We start from the raw sequence: 27,747 nt of genomic DNA on the forward strand, positions 1-27,747 counted from the left end.
ATATAGCTCTTTGCTCACCTATTTAACTACTTCATGAGTTCTAAAAGGAGCTTACATGAAAATACCATAAAGCGTTCCTGGCTATTTAGCTTATGGCCAGGCTCAACAGAGAACAGGTCAGAATTTAAAACTGCATGTCAAATTAAATGCCTTTTTTTTTTTTTTTCCTATTGAACTGTAATTAGAGGCAGCTCAAAAATGGCTTCATGACTGACTTGAGAATACAGCAAAGATCAAAACTGGCATGTCTCCTCAGCAACATGGTGAAATCAAACATCTGTATCTCTGGCACTATGTCTAAGAAATGTTGCTGCACTGTTCCCTATTTCTTTCTGGTTTTTGGTTTGGTTTGGTTTGTTATTTTTCTTCCCATGATAAAAGAAACTTTTATCAGGTATTTATTATTGTGAAAGCAAAACAATAAAATTATGTCAAAGAAAATAATGCACATATGCAATGATTTATAAAGATGAAATTTTTGTACAGGTTAAAGTATATTCTAAAGTAAGTGAATATCAGGTCTGAATTTTTTAAACAAGTTAGTTTTTGTTCTTAACTCAGCCACTCGCAAAAGCTGTGATGCATCAGAAAATGTGACTGTCTTACTGTTTGTTTGTTGTTTTGTTTTGTTTGTTTTTTAGCATAGTTCTGGTAGTTAAAAAACCAAAAAATCTAAACCCGTTTTTTTAAAGAATTAAATGCAAAGTCTACCGAGCACCAATAAGCCCTAATGCAAAAAGATGTATTGGGATAACATTATGATTTTCAGGGAAAAACAGAAAATAAAAAAAGTTATTTTGATTAAAAGTGCCAGCTCATAAATAAAACAAATCGCCCAGTTTCATTCTGGTTCACATCTGTGTGAATCTATAGAATTAAGTTATTAACTTCAGCAAAAAAATTATCTTTGTCTCTTAAAATGCTAACAGTGTAATTACAGTGATGTACATGTTAGCCAAGTAGATGGCTGCTACATGATATAGTAGGACCAGATACACATCCTGGAAAATTGAAAATAAATAGTCAATAAGATTAAATAGGTTATTTTCACTGACTTGGATTCCAGAAGTTGAAGGATATCTGGCATATTAAGAAGACCTTCAGTTGTCAGAAATACATATGGAATCTGTACCTCCAGAAGAAAGGAACCACAGTGATTCCCTGAAACATTTTGTATATGTAAGATAACAGTTTCATAAGAAAAAAACTAAAGATACATTTAGGAATTTAAATAGACATATCTTTTTAAAATGTAGTTTTATTCGTCCCCATTAAAATGCCTCCATTATATGCCTTTAAAAAAAATCAAATTCATCTGAATCTCTTTGAAATTAAGCTTTGATTTATATTCATTTAGATCTACAGCAACATTCCCTTTGCAAGAGGAAGGGTGGATACAGCTTGCAGTAACTGTAAATAATCTGTGAACTTGGCATAAGTCTTTTATCAACCAATATTTACTACTACATCCTGGCCAAAACTAGGCTCACTCCCTAAGAAAAACACCTTCCTGTCTTGCTGTACAGAGAAACCAGCTCTGTTTGCTTAGCTTCATCTTCATAATGTATTTATCATTCATTAAAATCCTGGGGAGCACTTACCCATTTTTAATGTTTCAGGAAGGGTGGTCTTAAAAGTCATGTAAGTCACATTCAGATTTTTGCATATATTTTTCCAGCAAGAGTTTTCAGAATAATCATATTCCATTACTAATGAGAAGTGTGTCCAAGGGAAGTCAGCTCCAATTTGCTGATTATGTACAATGACACAGGAATATCTATTAAGGCTTAAAAAAACAACCAAACAAAAAAATAAAATTAAGTTCAGGTAGAATTACCCTCAGAACAAAATAAACACATTTTTACTTTGAAGAATTATCACTGTTTAAGTCTGTTTATCGAAAAGTATTTACCCTTCCTGAATTTAAAACTGTAATTTCTTTAACAGCTAATTAAAAAATTAAAAGCTGTACTTCTACCCTTACAATTACCTCATTGAAGTATTAATATTTTCCTACAATGTCGTATTTTGTCATTACTTCTCTTACATCCTCCCTTTTACCTTTTTCTGAAACTTGCAAAACAAAATTAAAAGTTAAAAACATGCAATTTCATGTTTTCTAAAAATTCCTCTGAGCCTCACAACTAAGTATTTTACTACAGTGTGGACAAAATTCTCCACTCCCAGAATGGAGTAGATCCATATTCTGAAATTTTTACTCAGGCCTGGAAAGTGACATGGAAATTAACAACAGTAACAAGTTTTCCTGATGTTGGTCCTGAAGTAGAGACTTTGTTCTCAAAAATCAATAATTCAACTTACCTGCTTATGATATCTTTACAACCTAAAAAGGTTCCTTTTCTTTCAGAATTCAAATCCATAGCTTTTAAACCTGCATAAAAACAATTAAAGCCTCAATCAAAAAAATGAGCCTCTGTATAAATCAATGCACAGTGATAAGAAGCAGATGTGGAACAGCACAGGATATCAAAATTTTAGATATCACATTGTTTGTCTTGATGGAGTACTACAAAATTTCAGTTTGTATTCCAGTGGGGGGTATAATGATTTCATTATACTTCAAATTTCAATTTTTGGACCCAAGAAACAAGTCATATGAAAAAGTTAAATGTCTCACAAACTCATAACCCCGTTATCACGAAACGAAAAATTAAAGGCTAGTACAAAAGGAAAGCATATTTGCCATTTTATCATTTATATTCCTTTACACTTTCAGTACACTTCAAGTTTTACAAGTATGACTGGAAGATGTAGCTAAAAAGGGATATTTGCACAACACAAACGTGTTTCTTCAAAAGTTTAGTTAGTTGGACATGTGTTTGCATCCACGTGCTAAGATCTTCAAACAAATAACATACTTTTCATTGAATATTATTGTTAGTAAAAGCATTGTGAGAATGCCTCCTCCCTTCCAAAACATTCTAAAAGACAAACTTTCTTAAGACCATGGGAAATCTAACTTTATTTTTAAAGGCAAAAGAACATCACAAGAACACCACAGAATATAAAGTTATAAAGTTCAAGCAAGGAGGAGTTACAAAAATGGGTTTTAAAAAGCAAAATGAAAGGAATCAGTGACTTGCTCTAAACATAAGTACAGGTTCAAATAACCATCTCCCTGAAACATGTTTGTTTTACCAGCTGAATCTGCAATGCTGAACAAGCTTGTGCAAAAATTACACACATAAAATGATGAATTGATGAAAATGTTGCTCATACCAGCAAGGGGCCAGGATAGTGGAAACAGTATTATTTTTCCCTTGAGTTTAATAGATTTCTACAGCTTATGCTTATATATTTAGCAAATGACCAATCAAGATCAGCAACAGAAGGCTAAGGGAAATCATGATGTCTACCTAACTGCTCATTTAAGGTTTTATGCTAGGGAGCTTAGTTAAAACTTTTAAATTCTAACTGCTCTTAATCAGCTTGCAAGTTAGAAAACTTGAGATCACCCATCAGCTAAAACCAGTGAGACAGTTTGACCAAGACAGATTAGGTAATGAGCAGCTCACATCTCCTTTCTGTCCTGTTAAGTAAATCTTTGACTTGACAGATGAACTACCTTTCTCTTGGAAAAGAAAACATCATACCAGAATTCTTAATCAGAGGAAAATAAAATTATAAGAAAGAAAAAAGGCCAGTGGAAGAGTAAGGAAACAGAAAACAATGAGAAAAGTATATAGAAATGTTCCTGATGAGGAGAAAATTGGGAACCACCTGCAAAAAGCATACAAACGGGAATGCAGCGAAGCACAGAATAACAGCCACTTTTTCTTTCAAAAGTACACATAAAAATAATTATTTACCTTCTACTCTAGATAAAGTGTGAATGAGGGCAGCCTTTTCTCTCTCTGAGTCCATCCTTGTTATGATTAGTATCTGGAAGAAGACAAGTAAAAGAAACTCTAGGCCTGTAATAAAACGTTCTTTCAGCCTGAACACATATTTCTTTCTCTCTCCTTTGTACAGAAAGCCCTGACTAAGCAGGTAGCAAAACCGGAAAACTCGGATTTCCCAGAATAACAATCCCAGAATATCTCAAGTTGGAAGGGACCCATAAGGATCATTGAATCCAACTCCCTGCTCTTTGCAGGACTACCTAAACACAAACCATATGAAAAAGAGCATCGTCCAGATACCCCTTGACCTGTGACAGGTTTTGTTCTGTGACCACTTCCCTGGGGAGCCTGTTCCAGTGCTCCATCACCCTCTCAGTGAAGAACCTTTTCCTAATGTCCAATCTGAACTCTTCCTGATGCACCTTTTGCTCAGCTGCTCCCTGTAAGGAAGCTGAAGACTGCCATGAGCTGGTCAAGCCAAGTAACCTCAAACACTCCTTATCTTTCCCTTGAGGCCTTTTACCTTGTTGGTCACCCTCCTCTGGACATACTCCAATAGTCTGATGTCCTTCTTATCCTGTGGTTCCCAGCCCTGCACACAGTGCTCCAGGTGAGCCTGCACCAGTGCAGGGCATTACAGGACAATCCCCTCCCTGCCCGTCTGGCGATGCTGTGCCGGATGCACCCAGGACACAATTGGCCCTCTTGGCTGTGAGGGCACATTGCTGGCTCATGTTCAACTTGCCATTAACCCAAACTCCCAGATCTCTTTCCACAGGGCTGCTCTTCAGCCTCTCATCCCTCAATTTGTATTTCTAATTGGGATTACTCCATCTCAGGTGGAGAATCTGGTAATTGCTCTTGTTAAATTTCATACAGTTGGTGAACACTGGAACAGGCTGCCCAGGGAGGTTGTAGAGTCTCCTACTCTGGAGACATTCAAATCTGCCTGGACACCAACCTGTGTAACCTCACCTGGGTGTTCCTGCTCTGGTAGGGGGATTGGACTGGATGAGCTTTCGAGGTCCCTTCCAATCCCTGACATTCTGCGATTCTGTGATTGCCCAGCTCTCTAGTCTATCCAGATCTCTCTGTAAGGTTTCTCTACCCTCAAAGGAGTCCACAGCTCCTCCTACACTATCATCAGCAAACTCACTTAGTGTACATTTGACTCTTGCATCCCAATCATTTATAAAAACATTAAAAAGCACTGGCCCTAGAAGTGACCCCTGGTGAACCCCCCTGATGACTGGCTACCAGCCTGATAAAAACCCCATTTACCACAACCCTTTGAGCCCGAGCCATCAGCCAATTGCTCACTCAACATATTGTGGACTTGTCCAGCTGTGTGCTGGACACGTTATCCAGGAGGATACTGTGAGAGACAATATCAAAACCTTTACTAAAATCCAAACCCATTCACTGGCTTCCCTTGGTCAATTAGATGGGTGACTTTGCCACAAAAGGAAATGAAGCTGGTTAAGCAGGACTTTCTCCTTGTGAACCCATACTGGCTGTGATGAATAACCACGTTTTCTTTCAGGTGTTTTTCAGTAATTCCCAGAATAACCTTCTCCATAATTTTACCAGGCACTGACACGAGACTAACAGCCCTGTAGTTCTCAGGTTCTTCCTTCTTTTCCTTCCTGAAAACTGAAAGTCTTTTGTCAGCTTCTAGTCAACTGGGACCTCTCTAGACTCCAAAGGCCATTACAAATAAATGGAGAAAGGTCCCACAATGACATAAGCCAGCTTTTTCAGGACCCTGGGATGAAGCGCATTGCAGCCCATAGATTTATGCACACCCAGCTGGAGCAGAAAGTCTCAAATAAGTTCAGGGTTAACTGGGAGTTTATAATTCCTTCAGTGGAGGGCTCCAGGGATTCCAGACCCAGCACTGGTGTTGAAGACAAAGGAGAAAAAAGCACTAAATGTCTGTTTTGTCTGTGTCCCTATTTGTGAGCCGACTGACCTTGTCAAGCAATAGGCCAATGTTAACTCCGATTCTCCTTCTGCTGTTAACATATATTTGTTGTTATTGTTGTCCTTCACAGTGCTGGACACCCTGAACTCTAATCGAACTTTGGCCACATGAATTTTCTCCCTATAGTGGCAAACATCATCTCTGCCATCCTTTCATTTTGCCCGTCCTTGCTTCCAATATCCCTACACTTCCCTTTTCTGCCTAAGTTCTAGAAGAAGGTACCTGCTCAAGCCAAGCTGGCCTTCTCCGCTTGCTTGACTTCCAACACTTTGGAATTGTCTCCTCTTGTGCTTGTAAGAGATGGCTCTTAAAAAATGAACAGCATTCCTGGACCCCAATACCTTCAAAAGCAGATTCTCAAGGGACTTAACTAAACAGCTCCTTCAGCAGCCCCAAGTCTGCTCTCCCCAAATCCAGAGCTGAAGTTTTGCTGGAGGTTTTTCTCCTGTCACTAACAATTTGAAACTCAGTGCATGATTACAAGAATTGGAGAAACAACATTATAGAAGACATCAGTATTGGAATTCAGTTTTATGAACAAAGCTCTCCCGGAATAAATTGTAAACTGGAATATTTGATTCAATGTAAAAATCATATTTAAAGATATTATCTGAAGACAGTATACCACATTATTACTGTTGCATTAGACAGATTATCACTGCCACATTAGAGGCATTATCCCTATAAAGGCAAAACTTAAACTGAACATATTTAGAATTCAGCCTGCAAGACGGTGATGTACTGGAAGGAGAAGGGAGGTACTGCATGTACTGCTGAACTAATTAGAAAGATTTTCCAGACCACAGATGGAGTACACTGACGTGTTCCTGCCAGAGATTGCTTTTCTCTGAGACTCATCAAAACTGGTGAAGATGAAAATATTGAAAAGGATTCCAGCTTACCAAACCGACAGTTTTAAAAAGAATCACTACCAGATAAGGTGTTTGCTTTGTCCATAATTTCAACTGATATAAACGGAACTTGTGCTACACAACCAAAGTATGTAAAGAAGAATGTGTATACATATACAGGACTGCATTATACTTTCAGACAGGATTATCTCTGAATCTTTATGCCATTGTATACACACTTTTCATGGTGCTCACAAGATAAGATTTTTAAGGAGGCACATGGCATTGTCCAACTACTAAGACTACAGATGCAAGATAATGATATATGTAAATCCTAACAGTGTGTTAGATCTTGTCAGAAAACAACTTCTGGATATCAGTCAGGCTGACAAGCTTGAGGCAGATTTCCATTTCCATATGTTGGTGTACAAAAAGCCACCTAACAATCCACTGGTTCCTTTCAAAGCAGTTTTGGACAACTGCATTTTAAAATGCAGACTTGCTGTTTCACACAGGATACATCAGAGTAGTCATTACATGTTGCTGTGACCTAGCTGACATTTTTAGTCATGTTTGATCTAAATCATGAGTACAAAAGATAATGAAACAAAAAGTAAAGTTCAGTTTATGCTATTCCACCAGCAACTCACTGCTTACAAAGGAAACATGCCATTATAATCCCGCAATTTTGGCTAATAAAAGGATAACCAGATTATCATACTTCATATCAATTGGTGCTGATGAAATGTGACAGAACAGGAACTAGAGAATTCAATATAACTTCTACTTCTTATTATGACTGTAATACTCCTTTTGCCTATTCTGGTTCATTGAAACCTGTCTCTGAATGTTAGGGAAGAGTAAACAGTCATATAATTATGAATAAAATAGCATATATTCTTACATTGCATGGGTATGTGTGCATGACCTTAAGTCAAGCAAGCAGGTCAAAATTCAGGAAAGTTTTAGTTAAAATTTTAAGAAAACATATCCAGTGGAGTTCATAAGAAAAGCAAAGCTGTCACTCAGCTGACATTAAGATGATAAAGTTGTCAGATGTCTCCTAGTATTGCATAATCCTAGTATCACAAAGCAAAATGTGTTACTCTGAAGAAGGAGAAAATTATGCTGAAATTAGCTGAGAAGGTCTACTGAAGGACAGACATCAAGACAAGCAATAGCATTTTGTTTTGTTTCGTTCATGTCCATTTAAAATTCTACAAGGATGTACAATAAACTATTATATTTTTCTTCTCAGGAAAATTTATCAAAAGATGTTCAGAGCTCTTAGTGCAACGCTTAAGAAAAACAAAAGAAAAAGAAAGTTCCAGGAAGAGACGTATGGAAAGAAATTAAAATAAACGAAAGTAAGCTTAAAGATCTGTCTTTTTTGGCTGTGTGTTCAGCAGCGTAAATTCTATTTCAAACAGTCAGGATGCTTAAAAAACCTATATATTTTATCTCTTCTGTTTCATTGTGTGATAAGTATTCTGTAAATTAATAATAAATATTCTGCAAAGGAAAATGGTGTTTTGCACTGCATGGTATTGCCCAAAATATTCACAGCCAGAAAAAAAATCTTTAGATAACTTGAGTCTCCTCCACAACTCTAGCCTTCATGCCATAACTACCACTTATTTGCTTCTTACGTAATGCCAGGAGATTGACCTGAGATGTGGGTTAAGCAGAGGTCATCTATGGATAATAATACCCAAGTGTTTCATGGTGCATTTGCCCTGAGCCACACTGAGAAAGTGCACAATCCTGACTAGTGCTATGATTATCTTCACACCAGAAGACCGAGGCCTTGAAATAAAAGACTATGATATAATTTTCGCTAAGGAACGGGATACAATATACTTACCATGAAACAAAACCACCTGCAAGATGATGAAGACCCAGCAATGTTAAAACTCATATGCATGTTATTTCAGTCATGCAACAAGGGGACATTTGGTCAAACAGAAACTGCTCCTGATAGAGGTCTTAAACTTTGATACCCTTATTTAATAGATACTTTGAGATGGAAAGGCAATTATGAGACCTTCTTCCATAAACCAACCCTTGTTTAAAGATGGTTCTATAATATTCACATACTTTGGAGAAGTTTTGTTTGCTTAAAGAAATTATTTATGTTGTTAACCTTAACACTGTGCTCCTCTCCACAACTTGGCATCCAATTTAACATTTGATACTGAAGCTCTGTTATTTTGGGATTTGTTTCATGCTTTTTCTGGCTGCTGTACTGTACAATCTTCAACTGCCTCCAGATGTTATTCAAACAGGATTCTAAGATGTTTTTATAGATATCCTTTGCTTTGGACAAATAAACTGTTCATAAAGCAACAAAAGAAGTAATTGCAGTGACAAAAGATAATTACTAAGGTTTATGCTTAACCTACACATATATTTAAAATTTATTTGAAGGCATCTGGCACAAAAAAGATGAAAATTTAATGGGCCATGAATATTGACGGATACTATTAGTACTAATCAGGTACATAAGTGACCTTTATAAAAGTGCTACTGTACTATCTGCTACATCTCTCCAGCTAGAATTAAAGAACATTGCATTCTATAGCTGGATATACCAGTAGCAGCACCATTATATTTAGCTAATCCACACAATTTATAATAAATAACAACTTTATTTATATTCCCCTTGTCAAAAGCTTTACTTGTCCTGTGTTTTCACCACTCTTCATATTATCACAACTGTTTCTCAACTCTGAATGATAGCTTTTGTATATAAATGGTGAACAATGCTGGGGGAATTTGAAAATGCATAAAGAAAAAATACGTGTAAGACAACTATGTGATGCATCACACAGTGCAGCACAACATCACAACAATAGTGAAGTTTACAGGGCCTACTTAGTATCTGGCTCAATTTGTTCCAGTTTTTTCCAGATCCTTTTTACTTGTACTGTTTCCTGTGTGAGATGTTGCTGGGATTTGGAAGGACAGGTGCTGTGTACTTCCGAAATATTATCTAGGAGTGCTTTTGCTACACTAGAATAGGGGAGGAAGAACTGTTCATTTGTCTGCCTCCCATCCTCCTACGTTGTTTATAGTAACTGTAGAAAAGAATTCTAATTATGTATTCATTCCATATTTTTATTCCTAGTCTTTCATTGCTAGAAATATTTAAGTGAATACCAAATAATTTATTTTCCCCACAGTTCAGTCTATGTCAGACATTTTCCATTTCACTTCAATTTTAAGGAAACATCCTCTATCAAGGGATAATTCATGGTGACTGATGTTAGATGCTCTGAACCACCTTACGTATACAAACAGAGGGATCCTCACTTTCCTAGGGCATTCATAAAAGCTGACTTCAGCTCCCTATGAATCTGTTCTGATGGATCTATCTGAAAATTCACAATGCACAATTATGGGAACTCAGCAAGCATGGCGCTATCATTTCAGGCATAAAATTGGGTTATGACAAATTTTCATATTCCAAATCTGGGCAGCATAAGACCAGAGAAGCCCAAAAAAAACCCCTTTCTGTAAGTCCAGTGCTAAGAATTGGACTGTAGCTTCAAACTCCCTACCTCATGATATGTTAGATAATACTTCAGATTTTGCTGAAAATGTCCTCATTTTTAATACCTCATTTCCAAGGAGCCTAAGAATATTTTTAAGTGGAAAGTGTTCCACACTCACAAGAGGTGGTTCGTAAATAACAAAGGACCTGACATTTTTGCATGTTTCTGTTTCCACACAGAGATTCTAATGAAAATTTATCATTCTGAGGTACAAGACAACATTATCTATGTGGAAGTACATATGAATCTTTCTTAGGCAAATCCATGTAACATAAACAGTGGTATATATAGCCATTAAATGAGCATATACACTACTGAAGTACACTCTGCAGTGAATTAATTTCTAATGATGGAACAGAAGTAAGGAAGCAAAGAGGGCTTAATATCATACTGAAGCTATGCTGGAGCTACACTGATAACAAACAATCACAGCCTACAAATAAGGACGGACTGCAGAACACACACAAAGCATTCGGTTTACAGGTATTACTCGCTACTAAAAACAAACCTAGTGCTGTGTCCAAGCCACACGTTAATAGAAGATCTCGAATTGTCACCAGCAGGTGCACTAGAGCAGCATGTCTGAACAGCATTATCTCCTTCTCATCTATTTTACCTTTACAAATAGAAGACACAGGTGTGGTCTGTATAACAATTCAGAAATCACATTATACATACGTAATCAATTTAAAACATTCTGGCATCTCAGAATTTTGGTGAACAGCTTATGATCTAGCGTAACTTTTCCCATGTCATCTGACCCAGAGCAAGTGGCACACGGGGAAGTGTTTTTGAAAGGTATGTAGTGATAGATGGCGCTTGCTGGAGCAGGGGACAACAGTCCCCCTGGGTGTGCCATTAAATGCACACTGCCTTACTGATTTTAGTGACACAATCTTTAAGTATTAATGGAAACGGATAAATTTCCCATGTTTTCATCCATCATACCAGCCCAACTGTATACATTACTATTTCCTCATCCAACTAGTCAAGTCACTAAATTTATCAACAGCACTGTAACTCCATCTAACCTGTCTTCCAAACATTTTAGAACTCTTTCTAATAAATCAAAATGGTAGATTATGCACCAATCAATAAGCAATTTTAAAGCAGTGGTAACCTCAAATGAAGCTTTTCACAGAAACTTTTCAACTAATTTTAAATTATAAAAGCCACATTCTTTATGGCAAATGATTTGGACTCAGCTAGTCTTCACACATATCATGAGAAAAGATCCTATTGTCTTCCAGTAAAGATCAATGTAGACTCTTAACTTCTGGTATTACATTCCCCAAACCTAACTAACTGCTCCTGATGAGAATCTTAGTGCTGTTTGAGAAGGTAAATTTGGAGGCCATTTGCTGCTTCTTGGACCCACAGAGTAAATAAAAAAATTGACGGGCTACCTATTCTGTATTATGTATCCATTTTGAATAAATCTTCAAGGACTTGACTGAACAGGAAGGAATTACTAGATTGAAGACAGAAAGCCTTTTTGGGAATTGCATATGGGCAGTGGTGTAGTTCATTATCTTAAGAAAGTAAATATGTGACTAGTGCAGAGTAAGTGGACTTAATAATAAAATACTTCAAGATGCTAAACGTGGATGAAGAAGGTACTTAAAGAATAGATGACTACAGCTGATCAAGGAATTACTAAACAAAACCCACTATACAAGAAAAATATTAGATAGCTCTGTGTACTGGGATAAACATAGCTTTTAATTAAAAAAGACAAGTGAAGCACCTAGGAAGGAAAAATCAAACTTAGGAACACAGCATACAGAAGAATTATCTGGAAGCAGCATGGAAGACAAAGATATTACCACTATTTTGTATCAAGACAGAGAGTGGCTGTTCATCTCCGTCAGTGAAGGTGCTGAAACTGAGGGACTATGTCCAGCTCTTGACACCACTCACCACAAAAACTCAGAAAGGAACACAGGTCACTTAGAAACAAAGCAAGAGAGTAAGTACCCCCTTTCAGCACTTAAAATGGGTCTATACAAAAGACTGGAACACACTTTTTGGAAGGGCCTGTTGTGATAGGACAAGGGGTGATGGTTTTAAACTAAAGGAGAGAAGATGCAGGCTGGACACAAAGAGGAAATTTTTTACAATGAGGGTTAAGGAATGTTGCAACAGTTTGCCCACAGAGGTGGTCGATGCCCCATCCCTGGAAACATTCCAGGCCGGGCTGGACAGGGCTCTGAGCAACCTGATCTTGGTGAAGATGCCCCTGCTCATGGCAGGGGGCTGGACTAGATGAGCTTTGAAGGTCCCTTCCAACCCAAACCATTCTATGATTCTATGATTTTATTACAAAAAAATGGAGCATTTGGTGATATTTGGTGCAGAAAGAAAAGACCATCAGAGGAATAATAATCTTCTAATAGATCAACACCATCGTAATAAGTTATTGTTTTCTATGTTCATTGGAGGATTAACAAGAAAATACATTGGCATACTCTGGAGTAAAGTGGAATGAGGTCAGATATTGTGAATCTATTTAAAACCAGGAAGTCAATAAATGAGGGAAGTAATTTACCAGGGAAGTTTCAAAATCTTCTATACAGTAAGAGAAATATTCATTAGTAATGGATTGGGTATGCTAGAGTCTTCCTTGTTTCTATGAACCTTCCATCAAGAAAATTGTCTCCTGCTTCTGTAGTTGTGAACAAAATGCAAGACCTCCCTTGCACTTTTCTGTCTTTTCAGTGCAGGCTACAGTAGCTAAATCAACCTAACCTTTTTCAGTATGTTATACCAAGAGCAAAAAGTTTTTATTGCTTTCCTTGAGCTGTAGTCCAAAGACTCATCTATTTCATAGGTCAATTTTGTGTTCAACAGTTATTTTTGTATAACAAGGGATGGGTAATCATCCTCTATTCCTCAGAAAACACTTGCTGTTAAAACGAAGGTCCAAGAGATGACTATTTGCCTCCTTATTTCAGTATTTCAGTATTAAACATTTTCATTTATTTCATTGCTGTAATTTTAGTAACTGGTAATATACTGCACAGCCAATCTGCAAGCAAAGAAGCCCCTGAAATTCGAATAAGCATGTCACTTGGCCCAGCTCCTACTTTCAGATACATTTCTACAGCATGTAAACTGCATTTGAAAGGATTTAGGTTTCCTTTAATCAATCCTGAATTAAAATACAGACTCCTAGATATTTTTTCCTTGATGTTTAAAATCAGTGTAGTAGTCCTCTGCACAACGTTTTCCTGTCTGTGATTCACTGATACACGTATAGATACTGAGTTTCTCCCTCACGCTTCTGAGGATGGTGTTGCTCTTTTGTAAACTCCCTCAAATTAAAAGAACCCTGCTACTGACAATTTTAACATAGTAAATCTATAGATCATAGGTTGTCATTAGGCAGAGAGCACTACTTTTTTTTGTGTGTATGTTTGTCTTCTCTCTCATTTGTAATTTATCAACAGTTTTATTTTGAGAAAAATACATTAAGCACAGAAAGTTTAGATAGCTATAGCTTATTGCATGACTTGTGACATCATAACAGAAAAACCTGGCAGGTATTAGACAACTAATACCTTATCTTTACAACTCGTTCTCCACTATGAGCAGTGCAACTCAAAAAATAATCCAAAATACCCAATAGCTTTCTAAATCTTCCTCAAACACAGTCTGTATTTTGCTGTAAGTTTTTCCTGCCCTTCTCTTTATTTATAGCCAAAAATCTTGTAAGGGTTCACTAATCTTGCTGGCTTTTTCTTGAATTTTTCTGGTTCTACAGGGTTTTCACATATCAGATAGGAGAGAAATAAAGTCAGAAAGAAACTAAATCAATATTATTTTTTTTTCCTGCTCATTTCAAACATAGGCTTAGCATTTGTCATCATGCAGGTGTGACAATAGCTACTAAAAGGAGAGCAACAACAAAAATACATAGACAGATTTCATTTTAAAATCTAACATGAAAAAAAAAACTTAAACATTGTTTCATACAGAAGCAACATTTCTGAAGCATGTCAAATATTTTTAAATTAAATCAGATTAGAGTATTTTTACATTAAAATATTGAGGTTAATAAACATAATGCTGAAGAATTAGGTGGCAGTATTTTGAAAATAAAAGAGGAAATCAATCACTGTAACTCTACCAGTTAAACTGCTGGAAGTTCTACCATTAATTTATCGAACATCTTGAACCTTGTGTCATCCATTAAACCCATATTGCTATTGAAGATTTAAAAAAAAAATTTAAAGACATACCTTCTTTAAAATGATCACATATCACTTTTTCTTGCTGTTTTAAGAAAAACCTTGTGTTGTCAAATTTAATGCTGTTAAAGCTCCAATTTACAGAAGCAAGTACACCCAGATGTGTCAAATCTTTTAGAACAGGAGTGGCTGCTTCTTCCAAGAGGCAGTATGCCTGGCATTGGCTTTCTGGATAGCACAATAAACAAAACATATTAATAAAGTTCGGTTTCATATATGGCTACCAGACAAGACTATTCAAAAGACCTAACAAAACACAAAGAACACTGTCTTCCTCATGAAAGCTGTAACATTAAAACAATTGCTTGCCAGTGAGCCTCCTGGCTGGTAGAATTAAGCTGCTCCTCATATTAGGCAAACATGTTATTCCATGATAAAAAGTTAGGATTTTTTTCCTCCTGTGATTCCCACTAACACTGTACTATTATTCCATTGTTCTACAGCCTTCTTCTACTTTGTACTCTAAGTTAGACTTAGTCCCTTTATATTCACTTGTTACTATAACTTCGATTTAAACAACCCTTCTCCTTCCCTAGTATTTAATTTCTAATGTCTTTGTCTAGAAAGACTAAACAAGCCAATCTGTTGGTCTCTTTGTTCTTTCACACTAACAGCTCTTAATAGCTTCTGGCTGGCTGTTTGACAGTTGTCTCCAAATCACAACTGAATTTCACAGAATCACAGAATGTCAAGGATTGGAAGGGACCTCAAAAGATCATCCAGTCCAATCCCCCTGCTGGAGCAGGAACACCCAGATGAGGCTACACAGGAATGTGTCCAGGTGAGTTTTGAATGTCTCCAGAGTAGGAGACTCCACAACCTCCTTGGTCAGCCTGTTCCAGTGTCTGTCACCCTCACTGAGAAGAAGTTTCTTCTCAAATTAAAATGAAACCTCCTGTGTTCCAGTTTATACCCATTGTCCCTTGTCCTACCGTTGGTTGTCACTGAGAAGAGCCTGGCTCCTTCCTCTTGACACTCACCCTTTATATATTTATAAACATTAATGAGGTCACCTGTCAGTCCCCTCCAAGCTAAAGAGCCCCAGCTCCCTCAGCCTTTCCTCATAAGGGAGATGCTCCACTCCATCATCTCTGTTGCCCTGCGCTGGACCCTCTCCAGCAATTCCCTGTCCTTCTGGAACTGAGGGGCCCAGAACTGGACACAATATTCCAGATGGAGTCTCACCAGGGCAGAGTAGAGGGGAAGGAGAACCTCTCTGACCTACTAACCACCCTCCTTCTAATACACCCCAGGATGCCATTGGCCTTCCTGGCCACAAGGGCACAGTGCTGGCTCATGGTCATCCTGCTGTCCCTTGGGACCTCCAGGTCCCTTTTCCCTACACTGCTGTCTAATAGGTCATTTCCGAACTTATACTGGAACCTGGGGTTGTTCCTGCCCAGATGCAACACTGTGCAATTGCCCTTGTTATATTTCATTATATTTTCCCTGTCCAATTCTCCAGCCTGCCCAGGTCTCTGGATGGCAGCACAGCCTTCTGGCGTGTCAGCCACTCCTCCCAGCTTGGTGTCGTCAGCAAACTTGCTGACAGTGCACTCTATAGATTTCTAATAATTTCTTGCTATTAGCATCCATGACAGAGCTGGCAATTGCTGGATGAGTTGAAAGTGAAGTCCTTTTCCTCAAGCAAGGTGAAACTCCTCCCTAATCATTTCTAAAAATGATAGTTGAATTGGTCACATCAACAAGATCAGAACTCTGCAATTCTTCATTTTCAAAGATGTACTTTTCAAAAATATTTTCAAATGATCTCTAGGAATTATTTGAGTAGCAGCTCATTTAACTTCACTTGGCCAATGCCCTATTTCATAAGAGTAATTAATATCTTCATATTTTTAAGCATTCTAAAAAAAAGGTATATTATTATGTCAAATTTTTCAGCCTTTCTGGAAATAGGTCAGATACTGTAGTATTCTGGGTCGCCATTGTATAATTTAATTCAGGCATTCCTGTATTAATATATATATATTTTTTTTTATGGTGTATTTCGATCATGCATCTTCAATGTTCCACTGTTAAGTAAAATACTTGTGTGAATCTTTCTAAAGTGGCTGTAGTTTAGTTTTGAGATAGATTCCTTTCCTTCATGTGCAAGGCCACCATGGTGAAACACACTTTATTTCAAGGACTGTAACAGGACATCAGTCCAGCTGTTACACAATTCTCATCTCATATGAGAACAGATACTGCTCTACTCTTTTCACTGGTTCTTTCACCATTAAGCACATGCTTGAAGTGAATGCATTTCCACAGAAAACCAAACTAATCTGTGCTAGGCCTACAACTCTCTAGCACTGAGCATGCTTAATTTGAGGCTATCAAATATCTTGGATAAATATATTCTAGATTCTTCTCCACCATTTCTACTGTATGACTAAATTGTCTGTGCATGTTCTTCAATACAATGCCTTGAAAAATACAAAAGCAGGAGTTTATAAGGTAAGGCTCAGTTATATATATGAGATAAATCCATAGCGGATTGTTACTGCATTGAAGACACTTCCTACCAAAATGACTACCAAACCCTTCTATCTCCAGTTTTCTCATTTGCTCTGTCAGGGGAAAAACGCAGAAAAATAATTTGAGGGAACTGATTGGCATGAAGAGATTTAATGTGCACTGATTTAGATCAGACATAACTCGAATTCTGTACTTCTTAGTTTGCATGCAATTGGCTTTAGCCTTAAGAAAGAATTCAATAGTCTGCTCTCATACCTGCCTCAAAATAAATATCCATCTGTTTAGAATATTTTCAGTCTGAAGTAGATAAGCCTAATAATTTCTGTATTTGTCTGATTAGTGCTATTTAATAAAAAAATATATTGCAAAGTTATATAAAAAACCCCATATCCAAAGTAGTATACCTGATGCTTGAATATTGACTGTGATACTGTCCTCATTCTCTCGTTCTTTCTCCTGTATTCTTGCAGTCTCACATACAGAACTGTCCTCTTTGTGAACATCTGCATGCTGTTCTTTAGGTTGTAGTACTAAAACATTAAACCACAAGTGAACATTTAGATACAATATCACAAAACCAGCTCAATAAATAAGTAAACTATTCTATACATGACGTTACATGCAAAAATGTTTTCAAACTAAGTAATTTCTATGACACATGCATTTTCTTTTCATGAAATTTATTGTTTTCATGGGCTCATATAGTATGAAAAATCCATGAAGACACCAAGTGAGATGAGGCCCTGTCAGCCTTCACAGTCCGATAAGTCAGGCATTATCAGGCTCCTCTTCGTTAGGGCAGAAACACAGAGCTGGAAAAACTAAGGAGCTGGTACTATAGGTCTATAATACAGCTCCAAAGGAAAGCTCCTGTGCCCCTATATGGATTAAAACATGTATGAAAGGAAAGATGGTACTGACTATAAGAAGCTCAGAGTATGAAAAATATCTCAGCAAGTGTGAGTAGAAAAGGTTCAGTGACCCAGAAAGAACAGGAAAGCTGCAAATGGTAGAAATAAAAGAAAAAAAATGCTTATTGAAAAGAACTTTCTCCTGTTTTATAGCTATCTTTTGCAACATGTTAGTATTTCTAAGTCTCCTTCCCTTCTTCCTTTTAAATACTGATGCAAGAACTACAGCTTCTGACTGCAAGTCTTCCTTCAGCAGCTCTACCTCTGTATCTGAGAGAGGTTCTGGCTTAACAGATGTCTCCTAAATATTGCTGATTTTTTTCTAGTTAAGAATGTCAGTTTCCTCAGAAAACAAACTAATCATACAGAAATAGAAAGAAAAAAAAAATCCAATTAAGTTAAAGAACGTTTCCTGATTTTGAAAAGCTATATAGGGTTCAAAATCAGATCAATGAATTGTTTGTACTACTTCCCTCCTGTGTACTTTCTGAACTAAATATTATACACACACTGATATTTCAAACAAATAAGCCAAACAACAAAGACAATTAGAGAAAGAGTGCTACAAGCAGTTCTGGCATTCCTTATTTTCAGTTAAATTTAGAATGACCCTTAATAAAAACTGTGCATTATTACAGATGGTGTACAATACTTTACATAATTTCTACATCAATGTGTTAATACCTTTTAACCGGTTCTCTATATAGCAGACATAACTGATCTGCAACACTGGGGTGTACCTGTAAAAATACTCTAAACTGCATTTAACTTACTTGTCTTTCAATACATTTGGACTTCTTGTTTGGAGTGTCAAGGGCAGGGGGTCGAGTGCATCCACAAGGAGATGCAGTTCTAGTCAGACTTCACTAGATGGCAGCATAAAACTTCAGATACCTTGATCAACTTTAAAAATTGAGATTGTTGCTTTCTGGAAGTGTTTCATGCATGTCTACCAGCACCAGTAATAGAAGAATTTTCTTCAAGAAACAATTAGCTCCACAAGATCACATAAACTTGCAGTGAAATAAATATCCCTATTCAATAGGAATTACTACTGAAAGCTTTTATGTAACAATTACTAGTATTGTTATTTTTGTTTTTAACGCTGGGACAGATATCTGAAGCGGTAAAAGTTATTGTCAAAATCCCGCCATGTAAGTCCAAAAATGAAAAATCTTCTTTTTTTTAATATAACTTTATCCTTGAAAAGTGAATCTGGAAATATGTCACTGTCTCCCAATATTTTGTGCCACAAATATTTTAAAAATCCCAAATAAATAAGTACGTCCTTGTACTTCTTCCCCCACTCTGCTGTTCTGCATTCTGCAATAGTCAATGCATAGCCTGAGACTCTTTCACATAAGTATTATTACCAACAAGAACAGGGCTACCAAAAACTTTCTGTTTTCCTTAAGACTTGTTCTGCCTCTTTGATAGGGTTTGCACCACAGTAACTGGCTCAAATGATTCTTTGCAGAGAAGAACTTTAACTCTTGTTCATTGTTTAGGCTATGCTGGTTCTACAAAAGTAAGAGTCCTGATAATTGCTATTTGATCAATACAATTGATAACTACTATTCATCCAAAGAGGTCAGGAGATCTGATTCACAACATGGGTAGAAGAGATCTTCTGAAGTAAGTACCATTTAGAGTTACTTTATCAGAACAGGAATAAACTCCTATGTTTATTTTACTAAAAACCACTTCCATTATCAAAAAAAACCCCAAGCCCAGAGCAAAAGCACTCTCCCAACCAAAACAAAGAAAATCCCCTAAGATACCTAAAGGAAAAAACAAAAGGTAAGATTGCTATCTGAAAATTCAGCTACATTAAAGATCATAAAAATGTTACCATTAACACTAAAGGAATTTTTTCCCCATAAGTCTACTAGCATAAACTAGCGTCTATTGGAGCTGGTATAAGAAAGCAGAATTAAACTTGGAAAAATGTCAAAATAAACTGGTTCACATACCTTTTTCAGGACTATCTACATCATTATTTTCCTCTCTTTGAGTGAGTGTATGTTTAGATCTCAGCATGATAAAGTTGCTCAGATCAGAATCATCATTGTCCCATTTTGTAGCAAGTGAAGATGATTCAGGCTTTTGACTACTGGACAAGTTATCTTGTCTGGAAGAGAAATCTTTACAGCTGACTGATTCAGATGAGTTGGGGCTTTTCTTCTCTTGGTTTATGAAATAAATTGCCTCTTCTACCTTATTCTGTTTTATGCTTCCTCTGGTAAGCTCTTCCACAGGTGTATTTGTACTGTGAATTTTGGCAGATGATGCAGCATTCATATGCATGGCAAAGTACTGCCTTTGATTCCCTGGTGACATGTGAAGATTAATTGGTTTGTCTGACTGATGGCTTTCAGCAGAAAGTAGCTCCTGGTTTGTCACAGAATTATCTTCTAGCCATCCTAAAAAATAAAATTTAGTTTATCTGCTGCAACATATTTTTTTTCTGTTCTTCCTCCTGATTGTAGTTAAATATTTTGGATAATTACAGAGAAAGCCTTTTTTTTTTTTTTTTTTTTTTAATTTCTTCTTTCTGCCTTCCCAGATCACTAGAATCCACTTTTAGAAAATTTGTATTGATTAGTCCTAAGTAAAAACATACAATATTGAGAAACAGTAGGCCACACTACTGTTTGGAGAAGTTTTCACCGTCTGCATGTTGCTTATTTGTGTTAAGAGTTCTAGGAAACCGGATGTAAAACATTTAATTAGGAATAAAAGATAAAAAGATTAACAGAATTTTTTTTACAGGAATAAAAGGAAGTAAAGAATGCAATTAGGTCCCTTTAACTACATGCCTCACTAGAAGTGCATTTTTTTTTTTTGTACTGATGCTGCACATTGTGAGAAATGCAGTTGTGATTCGTGCTGAGATGTTTAATGTTTATAGATATAACCAAATGAGGCATGGGCTCTGAACCTGGAAAAAGGAAAAGGCGGTTAAGTTCTATGTAAAAAGTTGTGAAACCTGTTTATGAAGTTATATTGATAGAACTAACATTTTAAGGGTTAACCAACCACATAATGAGTGCCTACTAACGAACTAACACTTTGAGCCACATAATGAATGCCTAGTTTAGACCCCTATGTAACCAATTGTGTTAAGAAAAAACAGAACCTCATCGAATGCCAAGATAAGAAGTTTTACAGCACCAGCTGTAATCTTGAGGAGACAAGATAACCAAGATTTACAGCAAAAGGGGGCGCCGGTCTGGTTTCGGTCGACTTGGCAGCTTGGGTTCCAGCCAATTAATCATAATGAGCCAAAAAGGTAAAAAGTTTACTGTGACAAAGCTGAAGGAGCCTTCATCCAAAGACCCTCAAAGACCCCTCCTCAAAACCACCAAGTGACACTGCGCAGGCACAGCAGTGGAGGGTCAAGGAGGAGACTATGAAAATGGTTATCTGAGACTCATTTCAATAAGAAGCGGGGAAAGGTTATGAAGATGTATAGGCGTTCTTGGGATTATTACGAATATGTAATACCTTACTGTATTTAAGCACACTTCTTATTGTTAATAGGTGTGCGTGTTGGGCGGAGTGAATCCCCCACACACCCAGGGCTGTTTTGCTTATGCTTTAAAGAAGACGATTTAATGAATTGCATTAAACGTTGCTGTTTATTCATGGAAAAAGCGTAAGCTGTTTATTTCAGCATCCATGTTAAACATGGTAGCTAAACACTTTATGACAGGTAAAAAGCAGTTAAGTGGAAATGTTCTTTCATAAGCAGTGGCTATTTGTTTCACAACATACCATGCTGTAGCCAGCCCCTGGAGTTCTAGAACCACAATTCATGTCTTGCGGTCAGACCACAGTTACATAGTAAAACCTAAAGAACTTTTTGTATTTTCTGTTAAAGTTTGATTTTAAGTATGCATAATGGTCCATGAGAAATTCTGAAGCTTGTGAGTGGTTCGCATCTGAAACCACAGCCAGCATAAAAACCCCTCTGAATAGCAGCACAAAATAAAGAATTTTCACTGCAGCATACTCTCCCCACTAACAGTCTGTCTATAGGACTATATGAATATCTGATTTATTAAAATATTCCCATGCAAAATTGCTATTTGTTAAGAAATTCTCCTGTATGAAACTATTTTAATAAACAACAGTATGGCTGATGGAGGCTACTTTTCATCTGCACATTAATAGAAAAGAACTTTGCATAGTTTAACACTTCTTACCATTTGTTCTAAATTGAATTTAGTAGCATTGCTACTTCATGTTGCTATAAAACATATTTTTCTTGATAATAAGAAATCTTTGATTTCCATTCTTCTTGGAACTATGTAACTGTCACTGTGTGATTCTCTGTTAAAGCATCTGACTTTGCCTTTTCATCTTTTTTTTTTTAAAGAAGGTACTTACTTTCTAACTGATGTGATGTAAATCGTGTGAATGTTTCTACTTCTGTAGGAAGCAAACTGTTTGCATTACTGGCATTCATATTTAGTTGCTCCAAAGTTTCTATGGAGGCTGGATTTAAACCAAAACGAAGCCACCAGTCCTCCTCTAGTGAGCTAAGCACTGGTGCTTCTACCTCAAGTGGTAACAATTCCTTCAGTTCCGCAAGCGAATGAGGCTGATATGCGAGTTTAACTGTCTGACGTTCTACAAAAAACCAAAAATCAACATATAATATTAGTAATCCAGAAAAAATGAAAACAATGTTATTTTGGAAATGAAAGCTCCCAAGTACTGATGACCTACTACATGTATCCATAGCTCATAATTGCATTTGTAACTCAGTGTCTACTAATAGCACAGCAGTGTTATAAGAGCAAGTGTGCTTTTTATTTACAGAGTGTACAAGTAAGGGGGGAGATCTAACAATGTGTAGCTGCATTACTAAAGCTACAAATGACCTTCTTCATTATCTGTGGGTTTACCTGTCATGCTTTCAAGGATTTAACATAACCCTTACCTGAAAAAAAATTGAAATGAAATAGTAGTGGGCCTACCATGTATTATTTTCAACTATAAATGAATGCACAAATGAGTTGGACAACATAAATCAATATGCATAAATGAATCCTGAGACTTGTAAAATGAAGGCAAATAAAATGAAAGAACAGTGGTAATGAGTATTCTGATACTGTCAGAAATAATCTGCAGCTTATTTTGGTTTTCTTATATTTTGCTTCCTAACATTAACTCAGCTCTTGTCAAGTTATCATCTTCCATTAACAGCATTTCCTAATGTTTGATACATATTTTGAAACATTACTTAAGGAGAATAGTACACAGAAAAGAATTTAACAGATGACCCAATTTCAATTACCACAGTTATTGAATATAATTAGTAGTAGTGAGCTGAACATTTTCAAAATGAAGTAAAATTTACTTCATTAAAATTACCTCCATAGAGTGATACATGACGTAACAATTGTTATGTTGCCATACTGTAATTTTGTATACGTACTAAAAGAATAAGATAATACAAACTTCAGAGAGTTATATCAATTGGATAAATCTCACTGATTCAAAAGATGTGCTCTGTAATATAATATTATATTTTTTGCTATATTCTTTCCATGGACATGGAACTCTTCAACATTAATTAGAAATTCTTACCGACAAGCAAAAGAGAGTTCATATTATCCCGATACTTCTCTGCTTGCCATACCAAACATTCTAAGTATTCCCTAGAGGGCTCTGTAATCAAAATACTAAGAAGAACATAAAACAAGACTGAGAGGTATGAAGTTTAACTGCATTATCTTTTGAATTTTGTTTTATACAAAACTACCATTTAAAGATCTGCTTTCTCTCTAAATTTTCAGTTCATTTATTCACTCATGCTTAAAAATTTTTTTTGCCCATATACAAGGTCACTCCATGCAACACTACAGTGAACAGGAAGGAGTGAGAGGAGCCATCAAGGCTGGTTCATAAAATAAAGCAACACTAAATAAGAATTCTATCTAGACTGTGGTTCCCTTCCCAAAAGATATTTAAATTATTTGTGCAGATATGAGAAAGATAGCAAGACAAAAATGCTAGTCTTGCAAACAAGGTGTGAAGAAAAGAATGAAGCAATCCTCATCCTATGTCAGCATGAAAAGGCTTAAATTCCATTGTTGGGGAATATCCCCAAAACACAGACAATACTTTCTTCCTCTATCTTTTCTGCAGATTTTGTTGGTGACACTTGCTCAACATATGTGTTTACCATATGTATAAATTAATGTAGATACAGACATACATACTTGCTACATAAATATTTTTAAATATTTACAATTGCCTACTCCAGAAAAGAGATCTGATTTTCAGGCTATGAAGTCCATCCTGAGAAAGAATTCTACAGTAGCAACTGCCATTTCCTTTCTCAAACTCCCCTGAAGAGCCACAGACATGGACCATTCACTCTGTTCCCTCTTTCATGCACAACACAAAAATATGTAGCTGTCTCGAAGAACACAACTACCAATTCACAAATAGACTAAAGCTATTTTTGCACTGATTTTGAAGCTTTATGAGTTAGAGGATTTATGACAGGATCTATCAGTACAAAGTTTTCGATACCTGTTACCAGAAAGAAGAATAGGTTCTTCTTGAAGTCCTGTGCACAGAGAATTAACCCATGATCTTTGTTGTCTGCATGGAGGAGTTAAAGGCACTTCCATTTCATCTTTCAGATATGGAACATATTTAGCTAGAAATTGCATAAAGCCCCACCCAAAACAAAATTTAAAAAATTAAATCACAAAGCCACTTGTGAATGAAGCACACATACTTAGTAATTTTACACTAGCCAAGTTTTGGATTAAAATACAAAATATTTTAAAGGAACAATTTGCTATTTGAGCAATAAAACCTAAATACTTCTCATTTAACTTCCAGACAGTTTGGAGATAATAATGTGTAGATCACATTCTTTTACTCATTCTGTAATGTAGTTCTGGCTATATACTGCTTCCATGTAAGACGATTTTTATGGTTAAATCACCAGGTACTATGGCTGAGGTTTTGATATTAGGTGTTCATCCCTGTGTGTCTTCTTAGATAGTTCCCACATAAATGAAGTTCATTATATGGGACAGAGACTTGAGACAATGTTATGGTGTCTGTAACACTCAGATGAACGGGCTCGGGAACTTCAGAAAGTCAGAATTTCAAACACAAAATTACTGTTTCAAGCAGAATTAGTACTCATTGTAATTTTTAGGGATGACCACTTCAATTACAACACCACATTTTTTAAAGCAGTATAGAAACAAATCTGGCATGTTAAAAGCCCCCTGCAAGTCACTTTTCACATCCTTTTTTTTTGCCAATCATATTAAATGCACACATTTTAATGGGTTATTGCTTTTCATTCAAATCTAATAAGGAATTTGAAACTTCATTGAATTCGGTGACATTCCATCAAAATTGGTGCTATGCATGATTCCTCTGGTATTCACCTCTCTGGAATTCTTCTAATCATACATCTTGCTAAGCTTGACTGGAAAATAGAGACCACAAAGAACACAGTTCCTCCATGTTCTGTGAAAACTAACAGCCAGAAAAAATTTAAGTAAGTGTCTCCATAAGGAAAAACACTTGTTGCAAAATCCCTATTCATTGCAACAGGTGGCAGGCAGCTGCAATCACCCTACACACATAGTTTGGCCAACTGGCACACAATAATCAGCCACCTGCCCAGATGCTTACAGCTGCTCCTTGTCCAACGAAAAAATCAGATTGTACGGCACAAACGGTAGAAAGATAAAGGACAGCATTAGAAAGCCAGAGAAGGTACAGTGCACATTGAAAAGAAACCAAAAAAAAGGTAAGAAATAAAAGAGGTTACAAAAGAAAGAAACACATTTCCAACCAATATAATTCATTTGCCATTTACTTAGATCAAAAAAAGCTTCGTGAACTTCTGCTGTGAACTTCAGCTCACAAACTTTTTTTGTGGTGAAAAACAAACCTAGCACTTTTCATTGAACATGACAGAGAGCTGATCTCAGGATAGCAATAATTCCTGACATATACAAAAAGAAAAATTATTTCTCTTTGATTCTCTTTGAGCATTACTATTCATATTAATTCTTGTCTAAATATTTTTGCTTTTGAGACTGGAATGTTTTGACAAGCTACATTAGTTAAACTCTGCCTCCACTCAGTGTGCCATTCCACTTCTCAGAGCATTAATGACTAAGTGAATGTTCCTGTCCCTCAACCCTTTTATCAATAAACAGTCCTCACAGGTACCAGGAATGGAAGGCAAACAATGAAATGTCTACTGAAAATGCCATTATTTTCTGACTGTTTCTTTTCTAAGTTCAAGCAAACATATTTCACTTCTGGTAACTCATAAATAGCAAAGTGAATAAGAAGGAGAAGACTGTATGTGATCTCTTCTGAAATTTCACACCTCATACAGGATTAGCAGGGTGTCTTAGTAGTGGCATGTACAGGTTTGCAGGTCTCTATCCTGCAAACCTGTTTTTTTAAGTATATACTCAGATCTGCAGAGTATATACTTAAAATATATATATATAAGCTGTCTGTGCCCCAATGATTGAATTTTGCCTGATTCAAAGCCAGAGCTAAGCCAGCAAACTGGCAATGAAGATCAATCCCACAACTTTCTTTAAAACAATTCAAGATGGTTTGATTACAAATCTACTCTGGAAGAACAGATAATATCCTAGATAAAAATATAGTCAACTTCTTATTGCTATATACAGGAGGAGGATCTCAGTCTTCTCAGATCTACTGCATCTGAAATTCTGATCATCATAAGCTTTAGAAGAGCTGTAGGTAGCTCACTAGATTCAGATTACAGTTAGTCATGCTTGTCTTGGTGGGACAATATACAGTAGGTTTGCCTTGAGCTTTTATATCAGACACTTTTGAGTTGATATGATTGCTCCCACAAAAAGGCCACTACAATACAATATAAGGAGTGTAGTGCTATTAGTCTGAAGGGGCTATCATCAGTCCAGTATAAATCATATTGAAACTGAGATAAGAGAAGCCTTGGTCTGGAGAAAACTCAAAATTTCTCAGGGATTTAGTAACTGCTGGATGGGAAATTATCAAGTGAACATGCACTGGAGGATAATACTACTACTGTACAATGCATTAATGGCTAGACTTTTTCCAAGCTATGATACACTTTAGGGCAAGAGGTACATTTTTATTCAAATATTACCACTCTGTCCAGATCACATCCATTTCTAAATGTCACACACACACACACACACACATTAGATAATATTCAACATTTTCAGTTTATTTCTGTGGAAAACAGCTCTGGTGACTACGTGGCTTAATTTCTCTATCACACAGCACTACTGAACCACTTGCAAAACAAAATGGCTGCACGGAAATTTTTAACCTCTAGAAGTATACTCAGTACTTCTCCCTGAATTGTCCTCCATTACCGTCTTTTGAAAGCATTTACATAGGACTTTAACAAACTTTAAACTGTGCTCTTTTACTCCATAATTTTAATAAATATTCCTAATTTTCCTCTGTCCTCTAGATAAGTTGTTAGATAAAAAAAATCCAAAAAGCTAATCAAGTGGAAAAGATATAGACACCACTTGCAGCCAAAAGCAACATGATGGAACTGTAAAGTTGATTGTGTTTAGCTTTTAAAACTCTTGAAAGGAGTGTGGCACTTCTAATTGCTTAAGGTGCAGGTACAAAATAGCAGATTACACAAAACAAACATTCTTTCCTTATAGATATACAGTGCATGTACTCCCAAGAACAGAATATAGGGACAGTCACTTGAAGAATGTATATTAAATACCACCCCTTGATTTATGTAGATCCTCCTACCTGACTCACAGAATTCCAACATACTTCTCCTATTACTGGAGCAAAC

General features: G+C 36.4%; 1 protein-coding gene across 1 annotated transcript in view; it reads right to left on the bottom strand.

The window, feature by feature from the left end:
* Positions 1-27,747, bottom strand: part of SHOC1 (shortage in chiasmata 1) — a gene marked incomplete at its 3' end in the record, with an annotated part of 53,054 nt that overhangs the window by 8,916 nt on the left and 16,391 nt on the right. The window contains exons 8-19 of the mRNA XM_080362198.1: positions 24,444-24,573; positions 23,493-23,587; positions 22,287-22,529; positions 19,868-20,317; positions 17,388-17,513; positions 14,494-14,670; positions 10,761-10,868; positions 8,842-9,029; positions 3,831-3,903; positions 2,323-2,392; positions 1,602-1,777; positions 1,056-1,161 (exon numbers count right to left, since the gene is read on the bottom strand). Coding sequence (XP_080218324.1) covers positions 1,056-1,161; positions 1,602-1,777; positions 2,323-2,392; positions 3,831-3,903; positions 8,842-9,029; positions 10,761-10,868; positions 14,494-14,670; positions 17,388-17,513; positions 19,868-20,317; positions 22,287-22,529; positions 23,493-23,587; positions 24,444-24,573 — 1,942 coding nt within the window. The remainder of the gene's footprint in view (positions 1-1,055; positions 1,162-1,601; positions 1,778-2,322; positions 2,393-3,830; positions 3,904-8,841; positions 9,030-10,760; positions 10,869-14,493; positions 14,671-17,387; positions 17,514-19,867; positions 20,318-22,286; positions 22,530-23,492; positions 23,588-24,443; positions 24,574-27,747) is intronic.

Source organism: Nesoenas mayeri (assembly GCF_963082525.1).
Source record: "Nesoenas mayeri genome assembly, chromosome: Z".
NCBI classification, from domain to species: domain Eukaryota; kingdom Metazoa; phylum Chordata; class Aves; order Columbiformes; family Columbidae; genus Nesoenas; species Nesoenas mayeri.